The sequence below is a fragment of the Anabrus simplex genome, chromosome 12 (genome assembly GCF_040414725.1).
Source record: "Anabrus simplex isolate iqAnaSimp1 chromosome 12, ASM4041472v1, whole genome shotgun sequence".
In the NCBI taxonomy this organism is placed as follows: Eukaryota; Metazoa; Arthropoda; class Insecta; order Orthoptera; family Tettigoniidae; genus Anabrus; species Anabrus simplex.
The window spans coordinates 17,442,418-17,466,870 of NC_090276.1; the positions used below are offsets into that span (position 1 = coordinate 17,442,418).

The 24,453-nt window shown below is 37.5% G+C and overlaps 1 protein-coding gene across 1 annotated transcript in view; it reads right to left on the minus strand.

The window, feature by feature from the left end:
- Nucleotides 1-826: 826 nt before the first annotated feature.
- Oseg6 (intraflagellar transport protein Oseg6) overlaps nt 827-24,453 on the minus strand; it is a 152,642-nt gene continuing 129,015 nt past the window's right edge. Inside the window, exons 21-25 of the mRNA XM_067156768.2 lie at nt 18,152-18,248; nt 11,133-11,339; nt 5,578-5,867; nt 1,669-1,745; nt 827-1,175 (exon numbers count right to left, since the gene is read on the minus strand). Of these exons, the coding sequence (XP_067012869.2) occupies nt 1,064-1,175; nt 1,669-1,745; nt 5,578-5,867; nt 11,133-11,339; nt 18,152-18,248 (783 nt within the window). The 3' untranslated portion in view covers nt 827-1,063. The remainder of the gene's footprint in view (nt 1,176-1,668; nt 1,746-5,577; nt 5,868-11,132; nt 11,340-18,151; nt 18,249-24,453) is intronic.

The following is a 24,453-nucleotide window of genomic DNA, read 5'->3' on the forward strand; positions in this document are numbered from 1 at the left end:
AATAATAATAATAATAATAATAATAATAATAATAATACCAAGCTCGATAATAGCTGCAGTCACTCAAGTGTGGCCAGTATCCAGTATGCGGAAGATAGTGGGTTCGAACCCCATTTTCACACCAGCCAAATATTGGGGCCCGCTTCCTTCCTTCCCTCCCCACCTTTCCTATCTTATCGTCGCCATAAGACTATCTGTGTCGGTGCGACGTACTAAAAAAAAAAAAAAAAAAAGGAGCTGAAGCAACATTCATGTTTAATGGTCATGTCCAAACGAATAAAACGTGGCACGATTCAATTCTTGTGTAAAGGAGCTGCTTTGATTGGAAATTAAGCAGGCATGGACTCCAAAGTAATGTACGTTCACATGCTGCTAACGCAACAATGAACACTCAGTGCCGTTCTCACCGTGGTCTTAAGGATCACATGCTTAACAGCCAAGCTCTCTCCCCTTGTGATAGTCGCATCTTTGGTGCACTGATAAATGCCCTGAAGGATAAGCGTTTCACTGCCAATAAAGTGGTTCATGATTCTGTGAAACAATTGTTCAACAAGCAATCAACGTCTTTCATTGTAAAGTGTACAGAGAAACTTTCTCAGTGTACGGACAGCTGCATGAACGGTGTGTTGATTATCTCCATCATCAATATGCTGTCATTGTGATATAGTGCACATTGTCCAATACATATAGTGTTCATTTCTACATGCAAGTCTACGTTTCAACTGAACAATCATTACAAATTATCTTTAAAAAACAAGACGTAACTTATCTGCGGACAAAAATGTTCAGTATATGATGAACTCTAAACTGTTGCCTCCAGGTGTCTTCGAGTTAACTGCAAACAATGGTTTAGATTGCTGTGAATAGTCTATGAGCTACACAGCAAGTCTCAATCAATACTGACTGACCCAAGCAGAATGTTCTAAGCATTTCATTCTACGCAAGACATAGTCTTATAAATAAAATACTAAGAGTCTTACAAAGTTTTTGCACCCTTCATTATAAGACAGCACAGCTGTCAAAACCTTAAAGGAGAATAAAACTGGGATTTAAGACGAAAATCTTAATCTTCACCCGTAGGATGGAGATATGGTCTTGCGTCTTCTATCCGGACTATGTTCTTGATGTCTATGTTTTCCGAGCACATTGGGCATGGATCTCCCCCCTCCACAATGCTGTAATATAAACACACATCATGATATATGTAATACAAGTAAATGGTATTGTCATTATGGAATAAAAAGTAGTGCATATTCTGCTGCAGCATCATATACTAAATTGCCAACTGACTTAAGGAGCATTAAAAAACATTTCACTAAGAAGTCTGATTTTAGTTATTTTTTCTACAAAAATATATATAGAAATGTATGCCAACATTGCTGTGATCAACGTATATTATATTAAGAATATTAAACATTTTCAAAATAAATAAATAAATAAATAAATAAATAAATAAATAAATAAATAAATAAATAAAAGAAAGAAAGAAAGGTGGAGTAAGAAGAGGGCTATAGAGCAGTTTTTGGCTCTGCGATCCTAGCCATTGGAGAAAATAAGGGTGGAATAGTGCCTGGGGTAAGGAGACTGCCGTTATTCTAGTGACAGGGAAATTATTCTTTGCTTGATCGCAGAGCTGGGAACTGCACAGAATATTTGAGGTGTACTCACAGACGGAATTCAACTATGATGGCCGGAAAATCACAGTTTGGGCACGATGTCAGCTCTTCCTTCACAATATGACGACCCTGGAAGAAGAAGAATCACCAATAAAATTACAATAACTTAAGAAAAATATATAGTTTTAACCACCTAATCAATGACAGGACACTATAATCTGAAAAGATTATTTATGAAATAAAAGTGGACATGTTTGGGCTCTTGGAGCCATCATCAGCACATAAACACTACAAACACTTTATTATTATTATTAACCACATTGGACCACTTGAGTCTTCCATGTACACTTTTTCTTTAAAGGTTTTACTGTTTGATTCTTCTTTTCTGCCCAGTACTTCTTCATTCGTTCTGATCACAGTGTTCTTAATTAGTCTGAAATCTCTATAGGCTTCTGTGCATCATTTCAATTGAAAATTAGTGATTCTTAAGAAGAGTGGTAATTTTATTCTTGTTCTCTGCATCTGTAAATTCAAGACCAACTGTTTTGAGATCCTCTTGAATTTCTTTGATCCAATGCCCTCCTGTCATTTTTCTCAGATTTTTCATCACTAGTTGTCGTAAAATCCTATTTTCTCGTAATTGTAAGATGTGAAAGAAATAAGAGATTCTTTTCTTCTTCATCATGCTGGTAACTGGATCATTCTCTCGATAGACAGTTTCATTGGGAAGAATTCTCCAGACTCCTTCAATCTGGTACTTTTTATTTTACGCAAGTTCTAATAATTTTTCTTTCAGTTTTGAGGAGTTGATCAGTTCTTGTTTCATTTTAAATTTGGAATAAGGTTTTGCAAGCATAAGTGGCTTTGGGCAAAGTTACAGGTCTTTTTTTTTTTTTTTTTTTTGCTATTGGCTTTACGCCGCACCGACACAGATATGTCTTATGGCAACAATGGGGCAGGAAAGGGCTAGGACTGGGAAGGAAGCGGCCGTGGCCTTAATTAAGATACAGCCCCAGCATTTGCCTGGTGTGAAAATGGGAAACCATGGAAAACCATCTTCAGGGCTGCCGAGAGTGGGGTTCGAACCTACTATCTCCCGAATACTGGATACTGGCCGCACTTAAGCGACTGCAGCTATCGAGCTCGGTAAGTTACAGTTTTGCAGTGTTGGATCTTAGTGTCTATTGACAAGCATTTCTTGTTATAGGTTGACTAGGTTAGAAGTTGTGCTTTTTTCATTTTGTTGGTTCTATTTATCCATATTGCTTTCTCGCTTTAGTTGTGCATAACGATTTCTCCAACGTATTTAAATTGTAGGACTATGTTAATTTTTTGATCATTTATGATGGCTTCTTTATGTCAAGGGGTTTCATTGGCATTTTCTGAGATTTCTCAAAGGATATCTGTAATATTATTTTTAATGCAATTTTCTGGAGACTGGTGATCTGAGCATGGACTTATTCCATGTCAAGGGCTAACAGAGCTAAACCATCTGCAAACCCTAGGCAGTTTGTCCTTACTGAGGGTTTTGCTCTAATTTTGATTTGATTTTAGGTGGGTTTCCCTTTTTGCCGAATTTTCATTATGTAATCGAGAGCTACAATGAAAAGCAATTTACAAGAACATTAAAATACAGATGTGATGAATGATTTTAACATTAATACAACTGAGAGAAATATGTATGGAAGCATTAATGATATTTAACCTCTCAGCGTGAGACTACTTTCACTACCTGGCTACCCTGTGCTGCGGGAGGAGTAAAGCACCAAGCATACTATGAGCGCAGGCTTTTAGTTAATTGGGCGTAAATGATAAGCGGTCCAATGAGTTTTACCAAAATGTTCAGTTTGTTATTAGTGCATAAACACACAAACAGCATAATTTACTAGAAGTACCTAAGATCAGTGATGTGGAGGGATTTTCTGGCGCATTCAAATCGAACAAGAGATATGGCTGAACCAAATATAGGAGTAGCTTGTGCCCGTTTTTATTTTTATTTTTTATTTTTATAGAAATAACACCTCAGTACAGGTTTCTGTACTATGCTCATTAACATACACAATGCAAGAACTACATACATTTCCTCCACAGTAACCGGTACACATTCGTTTACCCTCGATCAGAACGGAAATAACATACCGTGTGATCACATGTGATGTTGAGCATAAATATCTGCCTATTCTACTATTATCTTTACCAAATCAACAGTAGAAAACAACTGAAAATTTTTCACATAGGATATAAGCAGCACTTCAGAATTATGAGACCCATAATCTGCTGTAAACATTTCCCTTTGCCCTCTGTAATTATTCATGTCTTCTCACACAAACCCACCATCAACAACATTGCAGCCGATATTTTCCTGTGTATCAATTCTATAATGATAGTCCTTGTTTAATGAAACTAAACTTTCTGTATCATCATACGATAAAACATCGTTAATTTTCAAATTCGCAATCACAAGAAAACATTTAGCTCCAAAGATGTCAACAACGGAACTTGTTGGTTTTCCAGACGCGATATATCATATTTAATCGATAAAAACTCGATAGATATACGCATCAAATGAAAGATTGATGCTTCGTCTATAGATATATCTTATTACATTTGTAATAGTTCAAGAAATATTCGTTAGATAAAAGCACAAAGCAGAAGCTGCTATGCACGTGCAATGTACGTCACTCCGCGACAGAGAGTGTTGAAGAGTCTGCGTGCAGTGTACGGCACTCCACGTTGAGCGGTTAAGAAAAATCAAAACAAAATATAAGAGTTCACTGATGAAAAGTTTGTAGAATCATTACAAGATGGCCAAATATATATTAGAAAGTTTAAAGACATCGATATAAGGATAACTTCACACTTGAAGGTTGTATGATGCTGCCAAGAAGAATGCAGATGGTAGGTGTAAAGTTGTTGTATCAAATGTGGCATCCTTTTGTCAAATAAATGTTGACTTCATCTCTTCCATCATATCATTTGCTTCTAGGTAAAATATTAAAAGGCTTAAAGATATTTCTCATAAAACAATAGTGGATCGATATTAAATGATTGGGTTGGAACTTGGTTGAAAGAAGTTGGGGAGGAGGAGGGGTAAATATTTGATAGGTAGGGGATACGAAATTGTTATGGATGGGATATTTTTGGTTTGAAGTTGTATTAGAAAAATAATTCTAGAAGGGTGTTAGCTGAGATTTCATTTAGATTAAGGGTTGGGTTTTGTTTTTGGTTAATGTCCATAATAAGATACAGCCTCAGCGTTTGCCTGGTGTGAAAATGGGAAAGCATCTTTAGGGCTGCAGACAGTGGGGTTCGAACCCACTATCTCCCGAATGCAAGTTGATAGCTACATGACTCAAACCACAAAGCCACTCACTCGGTAAATAAATAAATAAAATGAATAACTAAATATTAACGTATTCTGATACAGTGACGTGTTTTTAAGTGTCTAATGAACCAGTAAAACCAAGTAGCCAATTTTTATTTATTCCGTTGATGTTTGATGTATTTTCATTTGTCTACTGTGAATAAATAGATAAAATGAAAATCCACAGCCTGTTTCCAGTCTATAGACCGGGTCAGGAATTGAATGAATGAAGCTCCCATCTAGCGGCGAGGATAGGAATTGTGCTGGCTGCCGAAGCCTGTCGCACTCCTCTGGGGCAATGATTAATGACTGATAGATGAAATGAAATGAAATGATATGACAGGGAAAACCGGAATATCCCGAGAAAAACCTGTCCCACCTTTGCTTTGTCCAGCACAAATCTCACATGGAGTGACCAGGATTTGAACCACGGAAACCAGCGGTGAGGGGCCGGTGTGCTGCCGCCTGAGCCACAGAGGCTTTGAATAAATAGATAACATACACTATTTTCTAGTTCACCTTTATAAAATGGAAACTGCCTTTAGCGGAAGCTTTACCTGGCCCTTTTCAATTCCATGCGGTTCTTACTATACTTACAGTGGCGATGCAGAAGGGGAGAGTGTTTTTACACTGAGCACAGTTCAGTTCAGTCTCGATGACGGGCGCACTGCAGTATGGACAGGGCGTCTCCGGCTCGTCCTCAGTCATGCCATTATCTGGGAGACGGTTCGGCCTGCGGACCACAGTCTCTATTTTCTTGGCGTACTTTGGATCAATCTGCGACCGATACTCTGGCCGCATCAACATTGCGGCGTAGGTGAAAGCAGCCGTTCTCAGCCCAGCTCGAGAACATTCTATCACCGTCGAGGTCAGGATAGGAACAATATCTAGGGAATACGAGAGATTTATTTTTCTCAACAGCCAAATACAGTAAAACTTCAGTACAATGACTCTATACAATGAAATTCAACCTAATAACATTTAAAACTTATACTAGAGAGATAATCTGGGAATGCCTTGAAGGTATAGGTGTGCCAAACTTCCTGATCAATATAGTAAAGATGTTCTATCAAAAGTGCTCAAGCTGTGTCCAAGTAGGGGATATTGATTTGAAACCAAAAGAGGAGTCCAGCAGGGAAGTGCCTTCTTACCACTCCATTTCATCATCGTTATGTGGTCAAAGAACATTTCAAAGAGCCTAACACACTAATATTTGCAGATGGTGTTCTGATCATCATCATCATCATCATCATCATCATCACCACCACCACCATCATCATCATCATCATCATCATCATCATCATCATCATCATCATCATCATCATCATCAATGTCCCACTCCAGTTACCTGGGTGTGGTTATGATGTTCTGATCTGGGGAGAAAATGAAGCAGAAATACAGGAAGAATTAAATCTATGGAATGGCCAGTTTAAAGAATATGGACTAAACATCAGTAAAACAAAAACTGTTAAAATGACTACCAACAGGAAGGGCACAGATTTAAACATTTACTGGAGGGAACTCTATTGCAGTCTGTTTCTAACTTCAACTACCATAGAAGTACCACTTCAAAAGATAACACAGTAAACCAGGAAATACTTAATAGGACTCAGAAAGCTTCTCAATTTTATTTTCAAGTGAAAAATCTACTCTGGGATGATAAAATACCCCAGAAGGTAAAATTGACCATGTTTTATACCTACTTCATTCCAATTCTCACATATGGACTCGAAACATGTGAGCCCTTATTGACATGCTCATTTAATTAATCAGTTTTATCTGAATGGACAGAAAAACCAAACCAAAAACAAACCCCATGGCACTACAGCCCTTGGAGGGCCTTGGCCTACCAAGCGACCGCTGCTCAGCCCGAAGGCCTGCAGAGTATACTTCATTTTTATTGGTCTTGGTAACTGGCAAGGAACATCAACATTCATCAGTACAAGTCGCAATTTCTACAGGAAGCTTGGAGCCCAGGTCTATTTGCTCGCCAGCTATGTTTAGAAGGAGGGATTTCAATATGATGTACACAAAGCAGAACAAGGAAACAATGGAACTCCAACAGCCAGGACCAATGGAAAACATTTTGGAAGCCCTGCAAGAGGCTAGAGAAGCTAGCAAGATACGTCTGAAGTAAGCGTCAGGTACGCGATGTGTTGTACCAATGATATGATAGCGTCACAGTCATTTTGACTAGGCATTGGTCTATGTAAGTGATGGTCCTAATTGAGCATACAATGGCGCCTGAGAGGACAAATTGATAAAAGCAACTAGCAAGTGGCCTAGCTACTCTTTATTTGGCAAGATTCTGCACAGCTAACATCGTGAGAGGAAGTATTATTTACACGAGTACGGGTCAGGACTTATGTATCTTGATCGTGTGGGGACTTAAACTTTTGTTTAAGATGCTCAGTCTACATTTAATCTATTCAAGATTTTAAAATTTGGGAGAATGGCATTTATCTTTCCATTTCCGGAGGGAAAGAACAATTTCAGATAATAATTTCAATGCATAGTAGTCTGCTTGTTTAAGTAGATTTTTTCGAGGACATAAACTTCACAATTTCCAGTCCAGCATCTAAGTATAAATGCATGGGAAATATTTGACCTAATTACGGGTTTAGATAAGAAGAGTTGTCCCGTGGCTGAATGGGAACTGATTTTTCACGGTTAGTGGAAATTACCCCGGCGGTAGTATTCTGGCAGGTTAATCTTGACCCAGTTTTCTACACCGTGAATGAGGGGATGTTTTAGACAACCTCTAGAAGCAGAAGCAGCGACGAAGACTACGAGAACACATTTCGATGTCAGGATGGAGACCCAAGGACTGACCCAGTTCTATTCTGATGGCATCATGTTCGATATGGCTGGGTAACACAATGAGGAGCCAGCTGTATGCAGGCAGGCATGTAAAAGTCGACGAAATAGACGAGTATTAGATTTTCAATGTAATTACGTATGTGTGCATGTGGTTTAATGTACCAAAAGGGGTTAGGTTAGTTTTGATATTTAATTTCAGTAGATTTAGCTTTTGTTTGGAAGGACTACATCCTATTACAGTAAATGTTAGGAAGCTTGCAAATGTAAATATTATTGTAATGTAAATGTGGACCGATTGCATGAAGTCACAGCTTGCTTTCTTTTAATTTTATTCAGAGTTTTAGCTGAGTGGTTAACGTCATTCTTATTACGAGTCAATGTCTTGTTTTAGCCTCATATATTTTTGATTTGTTTTTCTTTGATATTTGAGACGCAGTGTACGTCTCGGGGCTTAAATGTAAATAAGGATTTAAATTAAAGTCAGGAAGGACTATATTAAAGTATTATTATTAATGGGAGCTGAAAGTAAACATGCTGTCACGTTTTCTGGGATTTATTGCATGATGTGTGAATGAGAATGTGTGAGATGGTGGAGTTTGGATCCACAAATTTTGGTAGCGTCATATTCATGATTATTTGAATGTCAAGATGAGTGTAAAGTAGTGAATGATTCAAGAGTTCCTTGAACGCAGTTTCATATCTCAAGTTCCGAATATTTAGAATCAATTTTCTGCAAATTTTATTATTATTATTATTAATAATGCGAGTTTCCTAAATCTCAGATGTTCAGACAAGATCGATTGTCTATGTGACATTTTCTTGGTTTCAAGTTATGGTATTATTACAGAGTTGGCCACTTTATCATCAAGTTTAGCTTTACGAGCGTGAGTGCTTTGATTTGTGACCAGCGCGGTTTTGTTTATTTTCATTCGAGCAAATGTTAGACAACGTCATTTATATTTGTATCAGTTTTGGCAACTTTAGGACATGTGATATTTGTTGTGATTATAAGTAAGAGGACGCGTTCCTCATTTGAAAGGCCTACATTTTCATGTTTGTGTGACTTGCCTCGGGTAGCAGCGTGTGTTAGGGTTGGACCTTGTGTGTTATGATATTTGCTGCATTATCTGGGGAGACTGAATCTCCGCTTTTGAGTCATTCCACCGTGTTGTTGGAGAGGGTGATATGTGTGTCTACCGAGGAGAGTTTTATTTTGATGCTGATGATGCTTGTTGTTTTAAGGGGCCTAACATCGAAGGTCATCGGCCCGAGTTTTATTTTAGCGGCCTATACTTCGTGATGATTTTATTGGTTTTTGTCCATGTCACTACAGTTGCTGCAGTAGACAAGATTTTTATATCACGACGTTTGTTTGGATTTTCCTTTATGATATAACTGCGCTGAAGAATATTTCAGGGACCAACATTGAATTATGTGTTGAAAGTTAAAGCCTACTATGGTATTTTTATGAATTTGTGTCATGTAATTTATTTCAGGAATCCACGTTAATCTGTGCGTGTCATTATAAAGTCCACCAGGGGATTGATTTTGTGCCACATAGTTTATTTCAGGAACCTACGTTGAATAGGAAACGTTGCTTAAAGTGTAGATTTTATTTCCTTATATTTTCCATCGAGACTTTGAGTGACTGAGCGTTGCATGAATGCAGCATGCTTTTCTTGGCACTTTGTCAATATATGAATTTTTTATCTAAACAGTGTTTTGTGGCTGAAGATGTTAATAATATACAAAACATGTACCACTTTTAACCAATAAGTTGCCTTAAGCTACTAATGTATCAACAAGGTGGAAATAAAAAAGTACTTAGTTGTGAATCTGTTAAAGTGCGATACGGACCACGAAGCTGATTTCATGTTCCGGAAGACGCATTGTACCATGACGCGGAGAATTTTTAATTCAAATTACACCGTAATATATTATTTTTAATAAAATGAAGGACAGTTTAAAATTAAAAGTCTGAATTGCAATACTGGGGCCGACGTTCTTCGAATTACGAATTATCCGTATTTCGAATTAAACAATTTAAATAACATGAAAAACCATACCTAGTGTTTCCAGGAACGAGAGATACTTCGAATTAGGCGGCATTTTGAATTAACCGATTTTGAATTATTGACGTTCTATTGTAGAAGCTTTAAATGACATTATTGAGAAATATAGTATGACAATCAGCGTGGAGAAGAGCAAAACAGTAGCAATGACAAGAGGAGAAAGAGAAGGAAAAGGAACTGTTATAATCAGGGGACAAAACCTTGAGGTTGTTGAATACCGTACTTCAAATATTTGAGAAGTGAAATAATGCAAGATGTACAGCCGGACAAGGAAATCAGCAGAAGGGAACAAGCGAGGAAATATGTTCTACCACAATGTAAGGAACTTGGTGTGGAACAGAGAAGTTCCTATGAAATGTTAAGAGATAATGTACAAGATGTACTATACCCATACATTAAAGTATGCATCAGAGACTTGGACTTTGACAGAAGGAAATGAGAGTAAAATTCAGGCCAGTGAGATGAAGTTCCTGAGGAGTATGGTAGGGAAGACAAGGAGAGACAGAATAAGAAATGTTGAGGTCAGAAAAGAGATAAGGGTAGAAAAACTGAGTGATAGGATGGAGAAGAACAAATTGAGATGGTTTGGACACATTATGAGGATGGAAGGTTACCAAAACAAGTGTTGGAGGCTAAGATAGAAGGAAAGAGGGCGAGAGGGAGGTCCAGAGAAAGATGAATGGACTCTGTCAAGGACAATATAAGAAAAAGAAGATTGAACTGGGATACAATTACTGAAGAGGAGTGGTGGAAGGAGAGGCAACAGTGGAGAAGTGCCAACAATCTGGCAGGAGCTGGACATGGGGAAATTAAAATGATGAAGACTGAATAAAACAATCAACTTAATCTGATATGAGCTAAGATCTCAGGATCTTATATTTTATTTAAATTAATTAAACCAACATAAACTTTAGAGCAATGTTAAATAATGACTATGCAGTGTTACTGAAATTTAGACACTATTATTAAGAAGGAATAACAGTCATATGAAAATAGGAAACCCCAAAAGAGATCAAGTAGATCAATTTTATAGCTCAGAAAATGTAATTGCTAACAAGAATAAGCACAATTCAAGAGTGAAAATGGAAAAGGGTGAAAGTGTCATAATGGTAAATGTTCTTTTTTTTTTTTTGCTTGGAATTGGCTGATGTGGTAAAGACTGGAAGTCTGGAAATGCACAATATGAACTTCCAAAAAGTGACTACATTTTCGAAACTTATCAATAAGATTTAATATGGCTTTAAAACATTCCATACTTACGTGAGGGAAACTTGGAGATGTTGTTGGCGACCCTGATGAGCATACGGGCTCCCAATATATGTTTCCCTCTCTTCACGTGAAGTCGCACAAGTATGTAGGAATGTAGCAACATCAAGTTGTTTTGCATCTCTGTAGGTATCTTGATGTTATTCCTCTGCAGCTCTTGATACATACCAAACAGCACATCATGTGCATTACGATAGTTCCCTGAATGACAGAAACAACCAAGTAAATTAACTAATACGCAAGATCTAGCAAACTTATCACTACGGTTTGGATATTTGTGATGTCATATTTTGTTTTCTGCCTTGATTTGCATGTTGAATTTAATTTTAATATAAAGTCGGTGATTTCCATCAGCAATAAGTGGTCTTTGTCATATAAATGCATATTTTGGTCTCATCTTAATATTAGGTCACATTTTGAACATTTTTAGTAAAATCACCATATTTTAGTCATTTTTGGTCAATTTGGTGGCTGCTCTAGCAGTGCATTTAAAATGGTATAGGAAAAGACAAAAATCTGTCACTTTAGCATTTTGCTTTAACATAAATAGGTGTCCTTTAACATTATTTAATATATCCTCACCCGAAAAATAAGTTCTTTATTCACAATGTGATGACCAATGTATAAGGGGGGGGGGGGGGGGGTCAAATATTCAAATATAAACAGGATTTTATTTTTCATTAAAATTAATTGATTGAAAAACACAAGGCAATTACAATTTTTTTTTTTTTTCCACATAGTTTCCTGCTTTGGAAATGCATGTGTTCCAGTGTATGGGCAGCTTTTTGATGACTTAATCATAAAAAGAACAGGCTCGTATCACCAGCCAGTTGCGCACGAAGTCTTCCTCACTCTCGTCATCTTCAAATCGTAGCCCTCCTATAGCTTCTTTAAGGGGTCCGAACAAATGGAAATCGCAGGGCGATAAGTCCAGGCTGTAAGAAGGATGATCAAGTGTAGTCCAGTGCATTTCCTGTAGCTTGGAGATAGAGATGCAGTATGGGGCCGCGCACTGTCCGAATCAGTTGGTCTCGCCTTTTGCGGCGATATGCAACCCTCGCCTTGTTCAACAGCTCGCAGTAGTAAGCAGCATTGATTGTGCATCGCTCATGCAAAAAATCAATCAGCAAAATGCCTCGCCGATCGAAAAAAACGGTAGCAAGAACCTTACCAGCCGACAGTCGAGCTTTCACTGGTGCTGCCTCTCCTTTCCTCCGCCACTCCTTACTGGCTTGTTTAGATTCGGGAGTGTAGTAGTGGTGGACCCATGTTTCCTCGCAGCAGACGATCCGACTCAAAAATGTGTCACTTCTTCCGCAAACTTTGCTGCAAGTCTCTGACAGACCTCCAAACGTCTCAACTTCAAGATTTTTGGTCAAAAGGTGAGGAACCCATCTGGAACACACCTTATGGAACTGTAGCTCGTTTGTGATGATTGCTTGACAGCTCCCATAACTGATTCCAACTTGTTCTGCAATTTCTGATACTCTCGCCCGTTGATCGTCGTGAATAATGTTAACCGTACAAATGTTTTCGTCTGTAATGCTGGTCCGAGGACGGCAATCTTGTTGTTGATTTTCCACACGTTCTTGTCCTTCCTTGAACTTTTTATGCCAGGCAAACACACGCGTTATTGACAATGTTTGATCACCGAACTGTGCAGTCAACCTCTGGCAAATTTCTGCCGCTGTAACTCCTTCACGAGCAAGAAATGTTATAATTATGCATTGCGCAGTGGAGGGGTGAACCTGTTGCTCCGACATCGTGAACGTCACTGACGAATTGGCGGGAAATATCTAACAGCACGCTTTCCCCACTCCTAACGGTCCCACCTAAGCATAGCAGAAGCGCGGGGCCAGTCCTACCAATTGTTGATGTTCAGAAACAAAAACCCTGTTTATATTTGATTGACCTTCATAACATACTTCTAGAAGTATAAGGGAAGACATCTGTAAAAGATGTATTTGATATCTACACAGAAACCATATTTCATAACGTAGTGAATAACACTCGTGCCTATCATTTGGAGGATTATAGTATAGCCGGAAGGAACATATTTGTAGAAACTGTATAGTACATCAACGTAAGGTCTTACAGAACTTACTTTAAGGGTAGGCCTAACGTACGCAGTTTCAGATAACAATCTTGTTGATAACTGAGCCAAGGGAAATAGACACATATTTAAACGTGTATTATAATAATTAATAATAACAACAACAACAACAATAACAATAATAATAAAAAATAATAATGATGCAAAAATTTGTCATATCAGATTTTGCAGTTGTGATTTTTTTAATTTAAAAAGGGCTTTAATTAGTCAATTTTTGGGTCTATTTAGTTATTTTTGAGTCATATTTTGCCATTATTATGGTGATATTCGATTGCATATTAGCTTTGCATTTTGCATTTTTAGGTCTTAAACATCCGAACCCTACTTGTCATTAATATCAATTTTACTGTCTCTATTAATGGATATCTACAAAAAGAAATGTCTAAAAATAAATGCAAAAATAAAACACTACAATACAGTTATAAAACCAGAATCTACATATGCAGCAGAAACACTTTTTCACCTGAATAAACAATCAAAGACTGACAGACTTCAGAAAATTGAAAGGAGGATTGGAAGAACCTGCATCAACAAAAAATACCAGAAAGATGGACAGTGGCGGATAATACCTAACAAAGTCGTGTACAAAGAGCTAGAACCCATTACAGATACTATGTGTAAGAGGAGACTGGGATTCTTTGGACATATCACGAGGTTGTAGGATTCGAGACTTCTGAAACAACTAGTACAACACAATCTCATCTCAAAAAATACCACACAACAGGATGTAAATGGATCAGAGAAGTAAGAGAGGATCTGAAGGAAATAGGCCTTAAAACAGAAGACACCACAAACAAGATAAAACTGAACACAAAACTCAAGAATACAAACCTCTGCTTTACCCTTACATGAAACAAACCAACACACGCATATTTTCAGCCAAGGTAAGGGCACGAAGATCGGAGCGTCTGAAGAAGCCCAAACAATTCCTTCAAAGAGACCTGAACGAAGGACTGACTAAAGTGATCCTATGCGGTCATAAAAGAAGAAGAAGAAGAAGAAGAAGAAGAAGAAGAAGAAGAAGAAGAAGAAGGAGTAGTGGTCTATCGAAGTGTATTTCAGTTATAAGTATCCTAAAACATGTTACTGATCTAAACTGGCACAGTTTGTAGCTCCTCTTATCTGAGTAAATACATCAACTTAAGTTATCTTTATTCTTATACATTAAAGTTGTCGATTAGTATCTTAAGGGGCAGAATGACAGGATATCAGCCACATGTGAGTAGGTAATTCACAAATCATATTTTGTCTCATTGTAAGTAAACTGTAGAAGTAAACATCAACTGGATTGTGCAAACATGTGTAAGGTTACGGTTTCTACAGGGAGAGTGGTGGTGATTATTGTTTTAAGAGGAAGTACAACTGGACAACCATCCTCTATTAACAGTAATCAGAGGGGAAAATGACACTTCCAAAAATGAAGGTATCAGCCAAAGAAAGACAAAGGCCACGAAGGGTGTGAAAATGAAAGACTCCCTAGGTCTCGAATGATCTAATACTCACAAGGTTATGAGATTAATAGATTATGATCTAACACTGTCGGGGTCGGAAGGACTCAGCTGAGGGCCCCATGGTCGCAACTCATACTATCAAGGGCCTCTTATGACAGGCAGGGAATACACAGGGTTTATATGTGGGGATACTTGGGAGTATTATTGTATTCTTTTATAACAGAGTTATGGCATTCTTTAAATGGGACACAGAATGTTACTTATAATGTAATGAGCTCATTGTATGGTTTACAACTCAGTTTTAATCACACATTTATATATTTTAATGGCTGCTATGGAATATTGAAACTTCAGGAGCAGGTGAAGCCTGCTTTACACGTGAGCTGCATATTCATATGTAGACTAGTGGTGAGTAACTCTGTCTCATTCTCCCTCCATGGATCAGTGGCAGAGTGCAGGCCTCTGGGTCCCAAGACAGCGGATACAAACCCGGCAGAGGTAGTCGGAATTTTGAAGGGCGGACAAAAGTCGATTCGACACTCCATGTCATATGATGTCGGCATGTAAAAGATCTCTAGTGACATATTTGTTATTTACCCAATAAAATTTGTGACATTATTAAGGAACTTGGACACTTGGCAAGTGATTTGAAATTCGCATCACAAAATGGATTTAAGCTACTGTGCATCGCAACGCCGCCTGTTGGCGTAGCTCATTAATAAAGCCTCATCCAGTTGGTGGTGCTCCTGGCGGCTGCCAGTCTGAACTGCAACAATGGAGCTAATAATACAGATGTTGATTCCCATAGGGAACTTAAAATATTTGTCCTGAATGAGTAAATTTATAATACCAATATAATGGTCCGTTATTGGACATTATAAACTGGAGACATCAATGTTCTAGAGTGGGTTAAAGAAGCAAGAGACAACGGCAATGCTGTAAATCAGCTTAAAAAGTGCGTGAAATTGCACAACTTTATGGTATTGCAGGGAAGGATTTTAAAGCAGTAGAGGTTGGTCAGAATGGTTTATGCGCCAAAATGGGCTAAGTTTGTAGAGAAGGACATCACTGTGCCAGTGGATTCCATACAATTATACCAAGAAAGTGATAGAATCTCAACGCTTTGTCGCAAGACTTTGGACACTGCAACGCTGCACAATCTTGAACTCCAAGCGGCACTGTGCTGTAATGTGATTAGTCAGCTACAGTAATGAAGGAAGGACCTGATTCAAAACTGTTTAAATTTCCAAATATCACTTTTTGTGTGAATAAAAGCACAGATTTAAATAACTATTCTGTATGCTATCGTTCCTTTTTCCACCTTTAAACCATGCCAACCGAATATCAATCATCATTACGTAGACTAACATATATTATGTGAAATTTTATCCTATTACACACTCCGCTATTTTTTAAAGTATAAAATTAGGAGGGGGGGGGGAGGAGGGGGTAAGGGATGTTATATGCAAGTGAATATGCATTGAAACTCTTTATCCATTCACATCTCTGCACAACCTAGGTCTTGCAAACTTCACTATATTACATTTAACAAGACGAGATATGATTTGTGAATCACTTGATGTGTATGAAATATGAATTCTATTTGGCACATAATTTATCCGATAAAAATCCTAAAGCTAAAATAATAGGTAAACGGTCAGTCTTACAAATAAAAGATGCATACATACAGGATTTAAAATTTAATATCCTATGCAAATAATGCCTTTGCTGGCGGGACCTAGTATTTACAGTGCACTATATCTTCTGGTTTGGGCTAGAGCAATTTTGTTACTTTCATAGATCTGTCTCTGTCTTATCCTCAGCTTTGACAATGTGAAAGTGACCGAGGTATGAGTGATGCTAGTAATATCATTCCTTATGCAGCCAATCCCTGCTATGAAAGTGTGTGAAAATGTTTCTCATAGTGTTGGTTGGTGCGAGCATTTCAGTGGGCCTGGCAGCTTCTGGCTCAGTGAGGCAAGCAACGGAAAACTACCTCGCTCCTTATTTTCCTAGTATGCCTCTTCATGTGACGCCTGGGTCACCTATAATGGCTGATGGCGGAGATGTTGAGGTATAAACCACCCTCCGGCCTGAGCACTCACCATACATACACATGCAAATATGTAAGCTAAGTTTTTGAGAATACAATAAGACAGGTCTGAAAACCCATTCCCATCCCAAATCAAATATGTCTAGAAAAATCCCTGTTTGACACCTTAAAAACAGCAAATAACAGACTGTCTACTTCACATTTCTGCTTCATGAGCAATTGTATAAGGAATGTTGTAGTTGTGTGCAAACACAAGTTGGCAGGACAAGTTGGTTCAAAATAACTAGTGGGCTGAGACAGGGAAGTGTTTACACCAATCCTGTTTACAATAGTAATGGATGACATCATGAGAACAGCATATGGAGGAAGAGAAATGAACATGATGTTATTTGCAGATGATATTGTGATTTGGGGAGAAGACGACAGGAAGGTTCAAGAACAGTTGAATGTGGTGAATGGGAAGATTGAAGAATGTGGATTGCAAATAAGTGTAAAAAAGAGTAAAACTCTTGTTATGACTAGAGGGGAGAAAGAAGGGAAAGGTCAGATTAGACTTGCAGACAAGCCCCTGGAAGTAGTGGAAACGTTTAAATACCTGGGGAGTGAATTAATGGAGAATGCTCGACTGAATGCTGAGATTAGTAAAAGGATTCAAGCTGGAAGTTGTTTCTATCATAGTGTAAGAAACATGTTATGGAACAAAGATGTGCCAAAGGAAGCAAAGGATACTATGTACAAGATGTATTACGTACCCATAACAACTTACGGAGCAGAAACTTGGACAATGACAAAGAAGGATGAGAGTCGAATACAGGCAGCCGAAATGAAATTCTTGAGGAGTATGATACAGAAGAATAGAAGAGACAAAATAAGGAATGAGAAAATCCGGGAAGAAATTGGAGTGGAAAAAATGAATGATAGAATAGAGAAGAGCCGACTAAGATGGTTTGGGCACATAAAGCAAATGAGCGACGAAAGAATGCCAAAAAAGCTGATGGAAATTCAAATCCAAGGAAGGAGAGGCCGTGGACGACCACGATTGAGATGGAAGGATACCATCCAACGCAGCATTATAGAAAGAAACCTGGACTGGGACACAGTGTTGGAGGAGGAGTGGTGGAAAGACCAAAGAAAGTGGAGAGGAACCATATTTGCCCCTACCCGGCTACAGCTGGATAAAGGGAAATGATGATGATGATGATGATGAGCAATAGAACATTTACTGTTTCAAACTGCTCACTTGGCTTTATAGGAACTATGTCCTCTGCATGCATGCTAAGAATATTCACAAAAAATCAATTTCATAATATGACTAGGATTTTGGTGCCCTAACTGTTTCCACCAAAAACTTATGACATATACAAACTGGTGAATATCACAAACTCTCATAACTTACCGTTGATCTGTTCCTCGTTGGCAATAATGATTGCAGTCTTTGCAGCTTCCCTGTATTGCTTGCGGGCCATATACAGACGAAACAAGTATTTGGCATCCTGGGAAAAAAGAAGTTACAAAATAGTAGAGGAAAGAGTGATCTTTCTAAATATTCCAAAAGTTTTTACAATCATTGCTTTCCCTAGCACTGAAAAAATTTAAAATCCCTTTAAATATCCTGCAATTTCTGGAGGGTAGCACATTCAAATATGGCCATCTCTAGCTGTTAAACATCGCTATTCATTCAAGTACCCCCGTAGAGCTTCTTTTAAGCAAATGCAAAGATGTAATTTGGTTTGGTGGTGATAATTTTTAGAAGTATATGCAAAAATATTTGAAATGTTAGAACTAAAATAAAATTATGGGGGGAAAAATCATTTTGAAAGTTAGTCTCATTTAGTGATGAAAGGCACTTAATATCTCTATGCTAAAAAAAGTTTTTTTTTTCTCTACGGACTTTTGTAACATCCCAGACCCATGTGAAAAAATATCAGAGATTATTACTTGTTAAAAAACTAATTTGTAATTGTAATTGAATAAAATATTTTTCAGGTAACTGTAATTAAGCCCAATTATTTTTGACATAATTATTTCTTATAAAATGGCTAGGGGTTATCTGAAAAACTGCCATCACAAAATCAGAAGTGTAACCTAGCAACCGTGCAGGCTTTGATGTAAAGTACGGATGGATGGTCAGACAATGTTACCTAGCAACCACTGATGGATGGCCATGAACTAGAGACATATTAATGTTTGTGTTGTTTGAGTCATCACTCCATAGACTGGTTTGATGCAGCTCTCCATGTCACCCTATCCTGTGCTAACCTCTTCATTTCTACATAACTATTGCATCCTACATCTGCTCTAATCTGCTTGTCATATTCATACCTTGGTCTACCCCTACCGTTCTTACCACCTACACTTCCTTCAAAAACCAACTGAACAAGTCCTGGGTGTCTTAAGATGTGTCCTATCATTCTATCTCTTCTTCTCGTCAAATTTAGCCAAATCGATCTCCTTTCACCAATTCGATTCAGTATCTCTTCATTCGTGATTCGATCTATCCATCTCACCTTCAGCACTCTTCTGTAACACCACATTTCAAAAGTTTCTATTCTCTTTCTTTCTGAGCTAGTTATCGTCCATGTTTCACTTCCATACAATACCACGCTCCACACGAAAGTCTTCAAAAACATCTTTCTAATTCCAATGTGATATTCCTATGGGGAAATATGACACCATTTTTTTCTTGTACATTTCCCATCATTGCTTATCACTAGAGCTAGGAATTTTATGTACAAAATTTGGCTGAAGAAGGTGCAAATTTAAAATGTAAATATTCATTACAAACTGTACCAATTACATGTAATAAATATCATTTTTGGTCCGTATTGATGATATTAGATTGAAATAATAACATTAAGTTATTTATTAGACCACCTAATCAATACAAAATCGTCTTGGATGATTTACATAAATTTGTTAGCTAATAGTGGGACATGTTTCGCCTTCCCTGAAGGCATCATCAGCCATAGTCTTAACCTTAAATTAAAAATAAGCGTCTAAATAACATGTAGTGATGAAATGAATTTTAAAATCTTGAAGAGATTTGAAGTAAAATAACATTAAAAATAACAATGATGGTTTGAAAATACAATGTGATGAGATACAATAGTGGAAATATTAGCAAAATTAACATTAGAAGGCTGCTAAAATAAGTACAATGGATAAAACAACAGATTGTTATACAACCAGTAGTAAGATTGCATAAAAGTAAAGTTGATAGTCATGGCGGTTATAATTAGACGATGGCGAAAAATCTTATATAATCAAAGTAAAGAGGAGAGAAAAAAGTCATAGTTAGTCGAGAGATCCGAAGTTCATCATGATCTTGAAGATAAAAGACGAAAGTCAGATGCATATGGTGAAGTTGTAGAACACGTTTAGGATATGAAGTTGATGAATAGAAGTTGAAGAACAGTTTCAAATAGGATCACTATGGACCATCTCAAAATTTGAAGTGATGTTCAAATGTTGTAAATTGTGAGTTTGTAGATATTCTAGTTGAAAAAGTATATACAAGTGGAATCATTTGACGGTGACAAAGATAGCTTGTAATATTATGAGTTAGAAGTATTTGCAACAGTAGACACGTAGCAAGAAGTCTACTGTTGCAAATACTTCTAACTCATAATATTACAAGCTATCTTTGTCACCGTCAAATGATTCCACTTGTATATACTTTTTCAACTAGAATATCTACAAACTCACAATTTACAACATTTGAACATCACTTCAAATTTTGAGATGGTCCATAGTGATCCTATTTGAAACTGTTCTTCAACTTCTATTCATCAACTTCATATCCTAAACGTGTTCTACAACTTCACCATATGCATCTGACTTTCGTCTTTTATCTTCAAGATCATGATGAACTTCGGATCTCTCGACTAACTATGACTTTTTTCTCTCCTCTTTACTTTGATTATATAAGATTTTTCGCCATTGTCTAATTATAACCGCCATGACTATCAACTTTACTTTTATGCAATCTTACTACTGGTTGTATAACAATCTGTTGTTTTATCCATTGTACTTATTTTAGCAGCCTTCTAATGTTAATTTTGCTAATATTTCCACTATTGTATCTCATCACATTGTATTTTCAAACCATCATTGTTATTTTTAATGTTATTTTACTTCAAATCTCTTCAAGATTTTAAAATTCATTTCATCACTACATGTTATTTAGACGCTTATTTTTAATTTAAGGTTAAGACTATGGCTGATGATGCCTTCAGGGAAGGCGAAACATGTCCCACTATTAGCTAACAAATTTATGTAAATCATCCAAGACGATTTTGTATTGATTAGGTGGTCTAATAAATAACTTAATGTTATTATTTCAAACTGTACCAATACCAATATGGACACAAATTCACATGTGTGTTAAGAAGGCTACTAAAAACAGTCCCAAAGAACAATTACTTGTTTAAAATTTGCTTTACGTTGCACCAACACTGATAGCCAAACAATACAACAGTTTAAATTTGTTCCCACTACAGCATCCAGTGATACCGAGTGATACTGATTGGTGGGATTGTTAATTAGTCAATTTGACTTCATCTTCTCCCTTTTCTTCCTGAACGAAAGCTTCTGCCTACTGGGAGTTCATTGAGTGTCAAACTAATCTGAAAGGTTTCACCTAACATGCCTGCACTGAAGCAAAATTAATGGGATACCACCCTGAAAACCATAAATTCTAAGAAGAGCATATAGAAAGTAGATTAGTCCATTTATAAAAGAGTCCATGGGAGAAAAGTTTACTTTGTTTACTTTGTTGGATTTTTATGGGAATAAAATGTGGCAAAGGAGCAAACACATGAGGTGGGAGAGAGTAATAAAAAGTGCTAACATTGAGTTAAGGTGCAAAAAGACGCAACCAAAACATAGTTAATCTTGTTGATTTAATGTTTTTCTTGTAGACAAGTCAATCTGAATATTTTAATACTTAACATTTCTTCTTCTTCCTTCGTTATGCCCATTCATAGAGCGCGTTTGAACTTGATAGTTGGTTTGATGGTTTGTGCCTTCTTATCCTCCCAAAATCTCTTCATGAATGCACTGTGTTGCATCTTGCGTTCTGTCGACCACTTCCTACCAGTTGTCTTTTTTGGTTTCTCCCTAAATTTATGATTAGCTACTTTGGTTCTAAAAGCTCCACGATTTTCCATGATGTCGTCTGTAATATTTATTTCTTGGAGGTCCGCCTTAGTTTCTTCTAGCCATTTTATTTTGACCTTCTTTGAGTTGATTACTTTGAATAATCTTTTAGTTAGTCTGTCGCTGTTCATTCTGTAGATATGGCCATAGAAATTAAGGCGCCTTTTCCGTACAGCATCAGTAAACCTGTCGGTGAAGGAGTAGAGGTCCGCTGTTTTCCTCTTAATCCACATTCCATTTTCTCTCGTAGGACCATAAATTTTCCTGAGAATTTTCCGCTCCTGCTTTTCAATTTCTGTAATTTTAGAGTGACCACCTAAGCATATGGTTTCTGAGGCATATAAAGCTTCGGGCAATACAACTGTCTTGTAGTGTCGTAATTTTGCATTACGCGATATGACTCTTTTGTTGGCTTTATGTTGCATCGACAATAGGTCTTATGGCGATGATGGAATAGGAAAGGGCCGGGAGTTGGAAGGAAGCGGCCGTGGCCTTAATTAACGTACAGCCCCAGCATTTGCCTGGTGTGAAAATGGGAAACCACCGAAAACCATCTTCAGGGCTGCCGACAGTGGGGTTCAAACTCACTATCTACCAAATACAAGCTTACAGCTGAGCACCTCTAACTGCATGGCCAACTCTTCCGGTGATTATTACTTATTATTATTATTATTATTGTTATTATTATTAATAAAATTCCCAGCTCTACTTATCATTTATCACACATCGTATTTTACACATTAAATGACTGAATACAGTACTACAACTGAAATCATTCACCAAATCCCCAATAAACATAGCATTACTAAACATATTTAAACCACAGACTTTCAGTTTCCTTTATTGGATTTTTAAGAGAATAAAATACAGCAAGGGAGCAAATACAAGAGGTGGGAGAGAGTGACTAAAGGTGCTGACACTGTGTTAAGGTGCAAAAAAAGTGCAGCCAAAAAATTTTTTCAATGAGTATGCATGTTGTCGGCTACTTCAATCACGCCACCCCTTTCATTGTTGTGGGTAATTTACAACTTCCTTTACAGGTAAGCTACGGAAGAAAGGACGAGGAAGAAGGACAGTATTTATTGTAATCCATACAAGTCCAGCCCCACGGTGTAGGAGGCAACGCGTCCGCCTGTCATCTGGTGGCCCCAGGTTCGATTCCCGGCCGAGTCAGGGGTTTTTAATTGTAAATGATTAATATCCCTGGCCTGGGGACTGGATGTCTGTGTCGCCCTTAATGTTCCTTTCCTCACATTCAACACTCCACACTTCCGCAATTCCACGCAGGTTCATATCATATGGTGCAAGTAGGGGCAAAAGATCTCTATAGGTCGATCATGAAAAATCCATTTAAAAAATCCATAGAAGCAAAAATACAGTACTATTTGGATGGTCAAATGTGAAAAAGGTTGATTTTATTACTATGTGTCTCTCTCAGGTGTGAGTAAGGTATACAAACGAAGTGGTCATAACTAGTCACTTAATTCAGGTCAGTTTATGAAATGCGCCTGCTGCTGACAAAAAGGTTCTTAATACAGACCTTACGGGAAAATGAATCGGTTATTGAGATGACTGCAAAGTGAAGGTGGCTGTATAAGCAGGTTTCACTGTATAATCTTTGGATATTGATGTAATTTTTGTTTTGTTTCATATGCTTTTGTTTCATGTGTATATGGAAGCAGAAATGTGTGCCAGAAGACTGGGGAAAGGGAATAATACCACCAGTCTTTAAGGAGGGGGACAAAAAAGTGTGTGATAACTATGGAGGAATCACACACTCTTATCACAAGTGGCAAAAGTACTGGAAAGGATATTAGAGAGGAGAATGAAAAGAAAGGATAGAAGGAGAGTTGAACGAGGAACAGTATGGCTTTAGAAGTGGAAAATCTATTATACAATGAATGGAAAAGAATTTGGAATAGGGAAAGGATCTGGTCGTGATATTCATAGATATGACAAAAGCATATAATAGTGTTAAGTGTGGGAACCCACAGTACAAAAGAGACTGGGTATACAAACTGTAGAAATGGTGCAAGCAATGTACAAAAACTGTGTCAACAGTGTACAGACTATGTTTGGAAAGACAGAATGATTTAGAAATGAAACTGGACTAAGACAGGGGAGTGTGCTGTTGCCTCTTTTGTTTATAATGGTTATGGACGAAGCTGTAAAGGAGACAAAGGAAGCATATGGAAATAGGGAGACAATTTTGCGGTCTGGGGAACAGACAGCAAAGAAGTACATGAACAACTTGATGAACTGAACAAGAACCCTGAAAACTATGGTATAAAAATTAGTGCAGAGAAGAGCAAGACCACGGTGATTTCAAGAGAAGAAAGACAAAGCCAAAACATTGTGAAAAATGGTGGTCAAAGCCTTGAAATTGTTGACAGTTTCAAATACTTAGGGAGTGAATTAAAGCAAAATACAATGCTCGACGTGGAGATTACCATGAGGGTCCAACAGGGCAATGCATTCTACCAGTGTGTAAGAAACCTTGTCTGGAATAAGGAGGTGTAAAGAGATAATGTACAAAACATA